Here is a 14,875-nt window from a genome sequence, read left to right as displayed (position 1 = left end):
GTCCCTCTTGAGGGGGATAAATCTGAGGCACAAATCAGTGCTAACTGAAGTCCTTGAGTCTTTGCATTCTCCATCCTGAAAATAGGTTTCTGAAGTGACAGGTATCAATATTTTCTTTGCAGTTAACCTCCTGTTCTCTTCTCTGTACACAGCAATGGGCTTCTAAACACTAGCTAAGAGAAGGATGTGTCTTTTGTGGAAGCTTTTAATAAAAAATTCATACATTAACCTGTGGCAGTTGCTTTACCTAGCAGAGCTTTCTTGGGTTCGCTGGGACGTGACAGTTTGGGGCTTAGCTGCCCTTCTCGAAGTGACGTTGTTCAGACTTGCATCAATCTCATTTTTAATTAGAATCCTCTTTGAGACAGAAAATATTAAAGCAGATCTATACCTAGACTGGTAACTGCAGAGCCAGAGGGTTTTCAGATACTGCCTCTAAAAAAAAAAAAAAAAGAAGGAAAAAAAAGCCATTTCTAATCCTTAAAATATTTGCCTTGCTTTATTTTCATATCTTGAAGACAAACAGGTGCTGTGTGCCCTTTATGATTCTCAAATATACAATCTCCAAGCCAGCAATCTCTAAAGCCTTCCCTTGTTTGTACAATTAGGGTGGGATTTTCAGAATCACTCAGTGTTGGTCTCTCTCTGCTCTCATTGAAGTCAAACAGCCATTGACTTCAGTGAGAACAGTGTCAGATCAGCACACAAGTGCTTTTGAAAATCCTTCCCTCTGCTTTTTTTTTTAGCACATCTGTGTACAATTGAATAAAAAGACCTTTGTAATATACTTTAATTATTCTTTGTTGTATTCATATAAAAGTGATTGAAAGGAACCAGAGGAAAACCTATAATAATAATCTTGACTTTGATCTTATTTACCATAAATTACATGTTATGTTTTTCTTCTCCTTTTATGTAATTATATATTACTTTATCGCAATATAAGATAAATCACCAAGAGCACGAGGAGTAGAAACAATTAGGTAATACAGAGGGAAGGAAGACTCACAGGGGAAGGAACTCAACTCTTTGTGGTCTGGTGGGTTTCCAGTGCTGCTCCTACCACCATTCCCTGGGAAAATTAGGAGTCTTCTCATGCAAGGCTAGTGCTAACCATGATGCGTTTGGAGGCCACGTGGCCAGCTGTGAGGAATGGCTTTATGGATGTCAGCTTCCCAGGAGACCTCAGGTATTATGCAGGTGTCCAGACTCCACTCTGCCACCATGTTCTCCACCTGCTTCTCCCTGGTTCATGCACCTTTTTTGGTTTCCAGCGTATGTTTCAACGATGTTTGTGGTTAACTGCTTGTTCTTTGGCAGTACCAGAGAAAAACAGAGGGTGAAAGTTTACCATAGCTCAGGGGAAATCAGAGAAGCCCAGAAGCATCTAATTGAACATCACCAGTATTTGCCTCATGCAGCCCAGTTTCACCCTTGGCTGTAGACATTGTGAAGTGCTCAAGTGGGGAGTCCAGTTGGACTGGTCGTTATTTGCATTTTGCTAAAAATGTTTGCCTGAGTCTGTAACAAGAAATTGCAGCTGAGGAGAGGCTTTGGCCACCACCTGCTCCCATCCCCACAGCTTGTCTTCACCTCTCCAGTGCAGTGGAGGATTTTGGAGACCAAGAGCACTTCAGTGCAGGACGGGGTGCCTGCTCTTTGACAACAGCCTCATTTTCTCATTCAGTCATTAGTGATGTGGATTCACCTCAGCTGCCCTTCAGAGAGGCTTCGTAGATAAATACATACATCCAGAGGACAACTCTGCTGCCAGAGAGCCCATGGAAGCCTGCTCAGATACAGGGGTGGTTTTGCAATGAGAAGACCTCTGAGCTGCCTTGAATTAAATTGTCTTTTAATAGCAGGGTTCCTCTCCATCTTTAGACTTGTGGGATTATCGGTTCTGATGTAAATATGTGTTTAGCATTAGAGTCAAATGTTATGTCAATAGATAGAAAACCAGTTGCCTATTCCAGCTGCTGGTGTTTCCACCACGTGTCACAGACCAGAGCTTGTCCTGGCCAGGGGCCAGCCTGCTGCTTGATACGCTCGAAATCCAAAGTGGTGTATGAGAGATGTTTTCTAGCCTAAGTGAGGGTGATCTGTTTGATAAACAGTATGACTTATTGTTCCTCTTAATGCACTCTGTGTTTTCCTGTGAACAGGAGTGGAGGTACTGGCCTGCCATAACTAAGTAGTTAGACCCTCTCCTGCAGGAATGACCATGGATGGTAAACGCAGCACGTGCTCACGTTTCCATCTGCTCCTTTTGCCTTAATTGACCACAAACAGTCAGGGCAATGTCTTTGAGACCTTAGTAGGTGGTGTTGGTGTTTAACTGATGATATGGGAAGAGTGGGAAGAGCAAGAGGACGTGCTGTAAAGGCATGGGACGCCTTCAAAGTACCAGTGTAGTGTAACGCCATCCGCTTCTGCGAGGTGGTGCTCTGGGAGTCTTGGCTTAGTCCAAACAAAATTCTTGATCTCTGTGTTCCCCAGGAGCTCTGAATGATCAGCTGCCCTCTGCATTCACTGGTCTTTCCAGGAGGGAGCTTTAAGAAGAAACTAAACAAAGTGGAAACCAATATGAAGAAGCTGAAGGGAAAAAACCCCCATGAGTGTAAACAGCTATAAGCAGTAATGTGACAGCTGATCTAAGAATTGTTAGATGTTTAAGATATAATTACTATATATTAACTAGATGAGATCTACACCAAGAGTCTGATGAGCCTGCCAGAGAAATAAACCACAAAGTACTAGCTGGCCTGATTTATTTTTTTCCATCAACATGTTTTAAATGTTCATGCATGCTGATTAAAATGTAGGTTAGGGTCTTGAAAGCTGTTGCCAAGTTTAGTCACTCAGGGATTTTTAGATGCTGGAGATTTAACCCTCTGTCTGTCCTTTTGGTGCCTGGCTTTCCAAACACTGAGGACAGAGAATATTCTGCCTTGTCCAGCTGTACTGATACATTCAGACTTCCTGAGGAAAAAGCCTCTTGAGTGGTTCTAAAATATTTATTTATCCAGGATTCATCTTACTGAATTTACCGTTTGCTAAAACAGACAGCACTGTGTTGGCCTAGCATGAGATAATATGTTTGAGGTCACTCTTTCATTCCTATGGAATGATATTTGAGATGCATATTTTTTCTTTTTTTTTTTCTAGAATATCAGGGGAAAATAATTTCAAGTGGAAAGAGAATTTTGCTGAACATCTGGGAGCAAAATGGGAAAAGTTTGATAAATGGCATCTTGCTGACATGTAATAGCAACTAGCTCAGTAAAAGAATCTGGGGCATTGTAAATAAAAGGATTTTTCTTAACTGTAGTTCAATTGGATATGTAGCTTCGTGCACACGGTTGACAGTAACAGATTATTCAGATCGTCAGATTTTAAAAAGCGAAAAAAATTCCGATTTAAGTCATGCAGTAATCTTAATTTCAGGAGCAGCCGTGTCTGCATACAGTAGAAAAAAAACATTTTTTGACTACTTAACTCAGTAGAGAAGTTTCTTGTTCAAAATGAGTATTCTAATCAGGAGTTAACTACTGTATTAAATATATGGAATTATTTCATACACTGATTTTGTGTCAGGTTATGCTGATAACTGCATAAGTTTAAATTCTTTCAAGTGTTGGGTGTCCAACCATTCTTCATTTCGGTTATTTTATGCTTGTGACACATTAAAACTGGGGCACTATTTTGATTTTATCCATCGCACACAGAATACCTTTATCTGTAAGCTTAAAGCTTAAGCGTGAAGCTGAAATGAGCCAGAATCTTCTGGCATGCAAAAGTTTAAACCAGAAGTGAGCTCAGAGCAGTCAAACTTTGCAAAGAGAAATAAAATTCGTGTCTTTAAAAATAAAAAGCCAAACTGAGCATAGCCCAAAATACTTTCAGGAGCAAAGGCTTTCACTCTGTAGAATTTTCCCCTCGTATTGCTCTACCAGTCTGATGTCAAATGACATTTTTTTCTTCATTTACCCTAATTGTCTTTGAAATGTAACAGTGAAACAAACCATTAGGAAAGTGCTGAGCTGTCAGAAGCAATCACTGGTTTCGGGCCCCGCCGAGGTGCATTCCCTGCTCCGAAGGTACCGGCTGTGGTTTCCTACGGAGGTTCTTTGTGAGCCGTCCAACCCTTCAAGGGCAGCGCCGTAGCCGTGAAGGTCCAGCCTGTCCCTCTGAAGGGAGCTGCTGGGGCTCATCGGCTTCTCTGAGCTCTTCTAAACCAGGCTCTCCACCAAATTCAGCTGTAGCGGGGAGTGGCCGTTGCTGCAGATCAGGTGTAACAAACCCAAGGTGAGAAATAACCCCTTAAAAAATAAATCACCAAGTTGCCTCCTTCTGCACCAGAACGCTCTGACAAAGTGAAAGGTGTATAAACTAACTTTTTCTTTCTGAAGTCCCTTCCTCTTTCACCTGAGTAACTCTTGGCTGAGTAGCCCAAGTCTGCTTCAAGAATATCGATAATAAAACTGGGTGGCTTTGAGAGTTGGTAGGAATTGGAAGGGAGTTGGGTGCTCCAACTCTAATCCCTTTGCACAGAGGCTCACTGTAAGGAAACCATCTACAGGCTGTGTAGCCTCAGCCAGTTCCACCACACAGATGGAGATGAGAAATTTTAGTGAATTGGATGTGAATTAGTAATTAAAAGCTGTGCTGATTATTTCAGTTCTTCTGCTTTTATATTTTGTAACTTCTGGGCATTTAGTGTGCAGCCTTCAATGCAAGCCAACAGGTGGAGGATTCCTCTCTTGCAGAACCGTGGTGGTTTTGAGATCTGTCATGGACAAACTGAGGACTGTAACATGCAGCACAGGCTTCAGCCAAGATAACAACAGTAATTATCCTTTAATTTGTGTTGGCCAGCCACTGGAGGGGGCATTTTCTGTTCCGGGAGGTTTCACAGCTGCTGGCTGGCAGGGGAGCAGTGCAGGTTTGGGATCTTGCAGGCAAAGCCCCCCTTGCTGGCTCTGTGCCTGCTTCTGCCCTCTCCTCCCTGCCACCTGCCTGCCTCTCATTCTTTCCCAGGTTTGGGCAGTCTCACGAGCAGGACGGAACATGAAGATGATGCCCACTGCCAAATTTCTTGGCTTTGGAGCACATTGTTAGCAAGTTATGTGTCGGCAGGATCACTTTAGCATGTGGACTTGAGTACATGCACACGGTTACTGTCACTTGTCTGCATGCAGGACTTTCTTACAACTCTAGTCCTGAGAATGCCTAAATCCGTCGGAAAGTGATTTAACCTGAGGTAAAAAATGCCACCATGAATAGAGAATATTGTGGGCTGTGTTAGGCAGGGTGATCCATAGGCTGTTTTGGGTTGGAAGGGATCTTTAATGCTCATCTGGTCCAAACCCCCTTCAGGGAGCAGGGACATCCCCAACTAGAGCAGGTTCCTCAGAGCCCCGGCCAACCTCCCCTGGAATGGTTCCAGGGATGGGGCAGCGACCACCTCTCTGGGCAACCTGGGCCAGGAGATCACAACTGTCAGTGTCAAACATTTCTTCCTTCTCTCTAGTTTGAGTTTCTCTCTTTTAGTTTAAAGCCATCACTACTTGTCCTGTCCATGGATATCCGTCTGATCCCTGCCACACTCAACAGTGCATAGGAGCAACAGCAGAGGTTCTGGAATTGTTAGAGCATCATTACTTCAAAGTAGCAGAGGGAAAAGGTGGTTCCTGTGATCTCCATGTGCTGTGAATGAAGCATCTTTCCCCATCTGATGGGCACCTGTAGGGCTCTGGTGGGGTCCCTGCTGGTCCCAACATCACTGTCCATTGGCATTCCACTGGTAATGCAGCCCCATTAAGTAGCAAGACCAGTAAGGTGGCACTGTCAAAATGGACATGTTTGTTAATTTAGTCTTTTCTTCTGTAAAAGGTTACATCAGCTTGCTGGAATAACATAGATTTTATCATGTAGTCGTTTATCATGTAGTCACCTTAAATCTGTCTGCAGTTTGACTGTGCTGAGCTTACTGTCAGTCTGGTTGTTTGAAATCATGATTTGTTATGGTACTTTTCCTACATGTTCACCATAATTGGGATCCTACCCCAAAACCTCAGACATAACCTCAGTAAAAAGTATTCTTTCTACAAATACATCCTATAAGAAAATATATGCCGATTATTTTTATTACTGTTATTTTTCCCACGTAGAACTACATGGCTTTACAGCCTGCTGTATGACAAAGACCATCCAGCTTCTCCAGTCACGTTCTTTATAAAACGGATGATACAGCAGCCTGCAGGAATCCCTAGCATGAAGACAGTGCTGCCTCAATTTTCCCATAGGCAGAGTTTAAAGTCAGATTGGGTTGTGACATTAAATAACACCATATGGTGTGTTCCTTCCCTGCTGCTAGAGCTGGATGCTGGGTGCAGTTTCGGTAGCTTTTTACAAGAGTTGATTGATTTTTGGGGTGGGTTATAGGTTCTCAGAAGTTAGATGATCTTGAAAAAAAAAAAATAGGTAGTGTTTGTCTTCTAAATACCAGAATTGCAAGATTTTCAAGGGCTGTTTGTGTTGACATGAAGCTGGGGGCAGGGCTGTGTATGTGTGCATAGAATTGTGGACATATAAAAGCTGGGTCAATCCTGTCGAGAACAGAACTCAGAGTCAAGCTCTACTTCAAATGATGAACTTTTGGGGACTTGTGCAAACTATTTTTGTCCTCCAGGTGATTTTCTTTCTAAGGGGATGCCAAAAGTGTGAACGCAGAGTATCAAAGCTCAGTGAAAGGAGTTTGCCTTCTTCATTGTATTTGTGAACCTCCAAAAACAGAGATGAAAGCACCTGCAGATGCAGACAGGACATTCCACACATGACATGCTTTCCGGCAGCCTTTCATTTTGATTCTTCTTTTTTTTTTTTTTTTTATTACAGTTCTTTGAGGTTCCGTTTGACTCAAATATGAACAGGACAAAAAACAGACCACTGGTGCGAGGACAGATCAGGTAAGGCTGTGAACACCTGCCCTGGCTCGGGAGAAAGGAGTCTTTGCATTGCTTTTATCTGTCTCCAAGCTCCTCTCCTTCAGGTGACAAAAAAAAGCAATTTCAGACAAAAGGCTTAAGAAAGAAATGCACCTCTCTGTTCTTGAATATTTCTTCATGTTGATAACTTCCATGTGAGTGGTGGCTAATCAGCTTTCCTCTAAAATACTGAATTTCTCAAGACAGCAGAATTTCCACTCTTGTTTTTCTTCATATGACGGCTCCACGTGCAGCACAGCAGCACAAAGTTGTGTTCTGCTGCATTTTGCATTAGCTTGTAACCACAAAGCTCCAAATTTTCCCATCCAAGAACAAACCTGAAAGTGTACATTGGTTTTAGGAGTCACATTTATCTGTTAGATCAGGAACATTTGTTTGAATCTCCTGGCAGAGGTATCTGAAACTCATTTTTTTGGTGATTTTGTCAAGGCACTATGTTATCTTTACCTCTTCTATGTGTTTAGATTAAAGCTGCACTGAAAACTCACAATGGTGGCATCTTATGAAAATAGAGTAAAAGTTTGTTATCATTTAGTTTTTTCATCATCCATAATTAAATCCCTCTTCCCTCCAAAAAGCCCTGTATTAGCATAGGGATTCCCTAAAAAAATCCTTCATTGACACTGTTTTCTGGATTCAGTTCAGTTTCTCAAAGGCTGTTTTCCAGCTAAAAAAGCAAAGTGGAAAAGAACATCAACAAAAAACTCTTTAACTTATTTGCAAACTAAAACTGAAGGCCCAATTCATAAATGATTCAACAAACAATTTTAGTATTGCGTTTCCATGATTTGTGCCAAGGATTATTTATAACAAAATTATGTTTTCCCTTAGGCTTCTGCGAACAGTTGGTCCTATTTATTTCTGTGTTTCATCCATCACCTTTGGAGGACTAAAAAAAATGTGATGGATGAAATTACAAGAAAATTGAGACAAAATAGTAAAGTGAACCTTGGGGGTAAATTCACTCTCATAAATAGTTAGAGCGCTTCAATAAACTTGTTCTGATTTGTTCTTGAGGACAGTGCTAATTACAGATTCCTGAGCTGAGTTAATTTTATTTAAAAACATATTTTAGGGACCACTGCAGGGAGGGCATCTGTTGTACACAGAGTCAGTCAGCCTTAACTGTGCAGTTCAGGGGAGCTGTGCTTCTGCGTTGCTTGCATGTGGTCCTTTAGCCCTGGAAGGAGGAGGACTTGTTAGGAGGAGAGATGATGGGGGGGTGGTTAATTATGGGGTTTTATCATAGTCTCCTAGCATGGCTTGCAGTGTTTCTGCAGTCAAAAATACAGCTAGGAAACTTTCTGCCAGCTTTTGATTCAGAGAAAGCAATTTGGTTTATTAAGTTTCCAATGTCCTTGAACGAACTTCACTGTCATCTGAATGCACCACAGATTGGCAAAACCATATTTAAGGGATTTTCTTGCTTCCCCCTGCCCCCCTTCATATTTGCTTTCACCACAAAATGGTAGTGTTGGGGACTTCGTGTAATCACTCATCAATCTATTTACCTGACTGTCAACAGCTAATTTAAAGTTCTTTAAAGTGTCACTTACCTTGAGTAATGCCGGGCTCGCTCCCTGCAGACGGGTGAACGTGCAGCCCTTGTCTGGGGTTATTTCTTGTGCGGTGTGCCAGAGGAGAATAATCCAGTGCAAGTGATCTAACCCTGTTATATTTTGCCACATATTCCCTGGTGTTCCTTGAACTCTTTCCTTCCTGGCTGATTGAATAAAACCCTTCAATGGGTATGCTAAAACTAGTCAAACACAGGCGAGACAGAGATGGATAAATCGTCTGGAAGAGGCTGGTGTCTTGGCTTTGGGAAGGAATCCAGGGAGCTTGGGGTATGTACAGAGTTCTTGTCCAAAATGTGTATGACATTTGAGTTTTGACATTTTCTTCTCTTTAGCAGCTTCGTATCGTGGAATGTTGGCTGCTTTTTTAATTCTGTTGTGTTACAACATCCGTGGTATCCAGCGCAGCACAAACAAGACATTATTTTACAGTCTGTCTTCATTTGCACTGTTTGTAAATTTATGGTGATTTGATTCTTCTTTTTCTTTCTTTCTTTCTTTCTTTCTTTCCTGTTTGCTTATTTTGCATTGTCCTTGTTACAGAACTGGTCCGTGTGGGCAGTGGTTTTTGTGTGGTCCAGTCCTGAGCTTGAGATCCCTTTTGAGGAGTGAGAAGGTTGTTAACTCCCCATTGTGTTGGCTCACTGTACCTCCTTGGAAAGGCTTCCACTGGTGGCTTTGGTCTAAACTTCTGCCCACTGAGAAACTGCACTGAGACCAGGGACATATTTTACAGAGTTTCTGGCATCACAAAGACAATTCTTAGATGCTTTGAGCTTGGGCCAGAATCAAACCCCCAGAGGTCCTTGGTGTCACTGAGTCATCCTGTCTCTGGATGAGCTGGCGTCTCTGTGTTAGATAAGCTAATTCATGGAGCTGGCTCATTAGGAAGTGTTATGCTGTTGTAGAGGAGTTATTCCCATGTGTTTCATTTTGTGGCCTGCATTTGTAGCTTGAGCCCCAAATTTATGAGGTTTAAGATCAACTGTCAGTTCTCATCAACCTTGCTTCCAATATTTCTCCTTTTCCTTTCTGCCTGATTCTGTGGTTCTGTGACTTGCAGTTTCCTTTGGCACCAGTGAGGAACGTCTGTAGCTTTCCAAGAAATGCCCTGTGGCCAGGGCTGCACTGTGGAGTGTGAACATCATCGTGGCTTCTGAGGTCTTGCTGGGGACAGCGTCATTGTCTTACTGGTGACACTCAAGAAATGTTTAAATTAGGCAGCTTTGGCCCAACCATGGCTCCAGGCAGTGCCCTGTGATCCAGGAGCCAGTTCTGCAAACATCTCTGGAAGAGTGGGGTTTGGAAAAACAATGGTCCTCCATCCCTTGTGAAGTCCTCTCCATACTGCATCAGCTTTATGGCTGAACTAGTTACATGGAGGCTCAGTGTACCCCTCCTGTGTATATTTGATAGCATTTGCCTTGGACCAAACTGTACAGGCAGTGGCCCAGAAGGACTCTGCAGAGCTGGGGTCTGCTGTACTTAGGGACAGGAGCACATAGACCTTATTTGCCAGCCCCAAACCCACCGCTGATGCCCCCAGGGAATCTTCTGACACTGCTGTTAGATTTGTGACAAACGGCACCTGAGAGCTCATTGACTGCTCATTTTACAATGTCCTCTTTAATTTGTACGGCTCTGAAGAAACGTCCCCTTTGAGCAATGAGACGTAACCATCGTTATTGTCTATTCAGAGAGTAATCAGAGACATCCTGTTGCAAAAATAACAAGAGTAGACCCAAACACAGCATGCCTCTAAACGCCATCCATCATTCCAGCCTGCCCACGTGTCCTCCTCCCTCCTCTGACCCCTCAAGTCTTGTTTGGAAACACAAACAGCTTGAGATGTTCTTCATACTTCGGCTGCAGTGCTGAACTCATGGAGTGTGTTTGTGTTCTGCGTTAGGACAACAGCTGAGTTATTTTTCTTGCTATGAATTGTTTTGATGCCGTTGATGAGGGAAAACCTCACGTTCTCACAACACCTGAGATCCAGCTGAAATGGCAGCAGCTTTCCCTGGTTTCCTGTTGGGTGTGATTTATTCCTTTGCTTTTTAAGGTAATGGATTTAATTTTCCTGCAGATTAATTTAAATAAATCTCTAGTATGAGCTGTAGTAGCTGAGTGAGCCTAGTCTCGAGGATGACAAGTGTCCTGCTCCAGCATATTGTACAAAGTGACAGTTTTGATGGCCCTACTAGACAGAACTGCACATGCTCTTGTTAAAAAGCAGCTGGTTGGATGAACTTACAGCACTGCTGGATCTACTGTGCTAAGTACTCATAAAAAACTTAATGGTTGTACAGGAATGTTTTTTTTATCTTAAAAAACCAGCAAAAACTCATCAAACAGCATGTTCTAAATAACTAATTGATGACCGTGTGGACACCTGTCAGTTCTGTTCCCTCAGTATTGTGCAGCTCGCAGCTTTCTCTGCCTTTGGCTGTGGTCCTAGCAGAGGGTACAGCAGCTGCCTGGCAGCAGGGTCTGGATTTCTCCCTCGCTCTACCTCCCAAGGTTCGTGTCACCTGGCTGTGAAGCTTTGCACAGAGAGTGTCAGAGGGTAGTTCAGCCTGGAAGAGACCTCAGGAGAGCTGTAGACCAATCTCCTGCTCACAGCAGGGTCAGCTCTGAGGTCAGGCCTGGTTGTTCCAGGCTTTATCTAGTCTTATCTCAGAAACCTTCAATGCAATAGTAATACAGAATCAGAGGATCACGGACTGTTTGGAGTTGGAAGGGGCCTTTTGAGGTCATATGATTAAACCCCCCTGCACTGAGCAGGGACATCCCCAACCAGAGCAGGTTGCTCAGAGCCCTGGCCAACCTCACCTGGAATGGTTCCAGGGATGGGGTAGCAACCACCTCTCTGGGCAACCTGGGCCAGGGGCTTACCACCCTCAGCATCAAAAATATCTTCCTTCTCTCTAGCCTAAATTGCCCTCTTTTAGTTTAAAGCCATCCCCCCTTGTCCTGTCCCAACAACAGTTGCACTCTCCAGCTTGCTTTTCCCTGTGCATTTAAGAAGTCGAAGGTCTCGTAACGTGGCAGATGAGGGCACAATCCAGATAATGTCTTGGGTGCTTCCAGAGAAAGACATCTGCCTGTTGTCTGGTGAATGTTTTTTCCTAGAATCCCATGAACCTGTTCAGTTAGCGATGCACGAGGACCTGTGCCGTGCACAGGAGCAGCTGATGGTTATTGGGATTAATGGAGCCAGTAATGCTTCTCCTGCGTGTTGACATTCTGAGTGGAGTGCTGACTTCGGTCACTGTAAATTATAAGCCAAACTCGTGAAGAATCAGACCAAAAAGAGCTTCTAAGCTAGTTGTGTTTCTCACTGGTGGCTTTTATTTATGAATTGTAGTTAAAATTGTGAATTTATGTGTTGGACATTCATAAACTGATAGAAAATTGCAACCTGTCCAACTTCCCCTATTCGTTCAAAACCACGTTGTGACTCGGGACTACATTGATAGAAAGCAGAACTTTCCACCACGTAGCCTGTAGTAGATCTACTATTACAAGCGTCACCAAACCGGCCCATGCTGAAAAACTCTGTGTGCATTGCAAAAAAAAAAAGAAATCCCCCTGTAATCACTGTTGATAACTCTGTGTAATTAGCTTGATTCTTTGCTTGCTAACACTAATGTAAATCAGAAACGTTTCTAGTGATGTTGGTGGAGCTGTGCTGATGTAAGTGAGAGGAAATCCATGTCCTCGCCTTACGCTGAGACCTGCACTAAGCGTTTAGCCAGCCCTGGTTTAAACTGGCAGTTTAAAACCTCCCCGAGGGTTTCAGGACCACATTGGTTCCCATTTTAAGATCAGCCTCTGCTTAGCTGACTGCTCTGCTCCCTTGGGTGGTCATTTCAGACAGGTTTCATTCTCCTGAAGTGAAAACAAATAAAGCAAAAACTCCATAAATCTACAGTTCTTCAAGAATAATCATTTTTAAGAGATCAGATGCTCATTCCCTGCAGGGAAACATTCCAATATTTTGTTTAGAAAATACCTCATTTTAAAGGGACTGCCCTGAGATCTTTTCGAATGATAAAAATGTTTCTTTTTTCAGTGGGAGGCTTTTCTCTTGTTTAAACAGGGCACAATTCAAAGCAGACACCACCACAGCAGCCTTTTCAAGCATTTTTTTTTTATCCTGCTTGTATTCAGGCTTTATTATTTGAAAACAAGTCAATGCATTCCTTCCCCACCACCACCCTCCTGGCTTCCTTTTTTTTTTTTCCACCTTGTGTTTTTCAGAAGCTGTCATTGACTGTGTTTGGTAAACAAGAAATGAAAAAGGCAGCTTTATATTTTTGACATGTACAATTGCTTGTAAAAATGTAGTTCTTGCCTTTTGAACAGCGGGGTATTTTTTTTTTTTCCTTTTCTTTTTTTTTTTTTCTGCCATGGCCACGTCGTGGAGAGGTGGGGGGAAGAAACCTTGAGGCTAAAACATAGTTTAATGAGAATAAAACCCACATCAAAGGGTGGACTAATGGAATGATATAATGCTTACTGTGTCACTTTCCCAGAGGGGATATGGATGACAGTACTTATATTTCAATTATCTATTCACTGCCTGCATAGGATGTTGATTAAATGGTTCGAAGGTATTAGAGTCCTTTTGTAGAATGCACAGAAAAATGGTGATACTGCACATTATCCTCAGATCCAAATGCGTATTAGTGGGAAATTATACAGCTCTAACTACATATCTATTTTGTTTCTTGGGGCAATAAAGAGAGTTGTTTTAATAACTCTAACATTACATTGAGATTCGTTTCAGTGGAAAGGAAGGACTTGCTGGCTCTCCAGCCACCGGCTCCTCCTGCCCGGGCCTCATCCTGCCACAGCTTGATGGAGACATTCCTTTGCAGGCACCTCTGTTTGGTCGATATAAATCCTACTGAAACACTTGGGCCCTCACGCCTTGCTGCTTCTTAGTTCAGCCAAGGAGCTTTCACCCCCAAATTATTTATCTGAATCTCTAATTGCACGCGGGACGGCTGATGAATCGGAGGAACCGTCCCAGATGCTCATGTATAAACCAGGAGTCACGGTGCATTTGGGTAAATAGCTGCTCCATCTGCTTGCGGGGGGCTCTGGAGAAGTGATACGGGCTCCTAATGGAGTTGTCTTATCCTCTCGTGTCAGCTCCTCACCAGGGGGTAGAGCCCCGAACCAAGCTATTGTACACTAACCCTTCTGTCTTTGTCTCCAGTGTGAACGAGCCTCTTGGACATTAGTTGTAACTGTTGACTCTTCTCTGTTTTAACTGAGTAGCGATGAATCGTTTTCTTCAGAGATGATGTTCAAGTGAGTTTTCCCACCTTGTGTTGCACAAACAAGCAAAGTGAAATCTTGAAGCCCACGATCCTTTCCCCAACTTAACAGTGCTCTTCTCACAGCTCTTCTTCCTGCATCTGTCAAACATTTCAGGTTCATGTTTGTAAATTTTGCTTAATGCAGTCAAAATCCCCACACTTTGTTCCCTGTCTTAGTATTGAACCTTATCTGGTTTAACCACAACAGCATCATTATTCAACGTGTGCCAAGTGTTGTAGGAAATGTCACTGCTCAACAAGTCCATTACAGAGCTGCCCCTGATTAGAAGCTGCTATAGCCTGAGATGTGTTTACAGTAAGTCATGTTGGAAGTGCATTTCCTTCTGTGAAGGACAGAGTTTATCATGTCGTCTACAAGTTATAACTTTAGTGTTATCAGCTGCACAAGTCAGATGTAAAAGAGGTTTTTCTTACACTTCCATTAGCTCTGCTAACACAGATGCTTGCTCTCCAGCCTTTATGACCAGAAAAGCTGCATTCCTGAGGTTGAGATATGTGGAGAACCTCTTTGATATGTTTTATTTAAGTTTTTGTTGCTAAGAATCATAAGGAATATTATATTCTAAACCATGCTGTGAAGGAGCGTGAGCCGCAGTGACTCAGGTTGCTGCCCGTGCGTGACAATAATTGTGTTGCATTCATGGACTTTGATAGTGTATGAGGGGATTTTTTTTGTTTGTTTTCTACCAAACATTTGTAAAATATAACTCCAGGTGCTAACTGTGGACAAACTGCCAAAACAGTAATGCAGAAATCCCCACATACAACCATCCTCATCCTCTTCATCTCTCAGGTGAAACACAGCAACTGCTTAAGAGCATGCTGTGAAGTTTATATATAAATATCAGATGCTTGCTGCAAAGTTGCAGAGGAGTCTGCAGATAGGCTGGAAGGATCTGCCTTAAACTGCATTGTCAGGGGCTCATCTGCTCCACCG

General features: G+C 42.8%; 1 protein-coding gene across 1 annotated transcript in view; it reads left to right on the top strand.

Moving 5' to 3' along the window:
• The window catches only part of LOC103768478 (protoheme IX farnesyltransferase, mitochondrial), a gene marked incomplete at its 5' end in the record, with an annotated part of 102,078 nt that overhangs the window by 62,616 nt on the left and 24,587 nt on the right, over positions 1-14,875 (top strand). Inside the window, one exon of the mRNA XM_008935620.1 lies at positions 6,901-6,971. Coding sequence (XP_008933868.1) covers positions 6,901-6,971 — 71 coding nt within the window. The remainder of the gene's footprint in view (positions 1-6,900; positions 6,972-14,875) is intronic.

Source organism: Merops nubicus, unplaced genomic scaffold, assembly GCF_000691845.1.
Source record: "Merops nubicus isolate BGI_N331 unplaced genomic scaffold, ASM69184v1 scaffold3312, whole genome shotgun sequence".
NCBI lineage: Eukaryota > Metazoa > Chordata > Aves > Coraciiformes > Meropidae > Merops > Merops nubicus.
The sequence above is the reverse complement of the archived record's forward strand: the minus strand, read 5'-3'. Positions and strand labels throughout refer to the sequence as shown.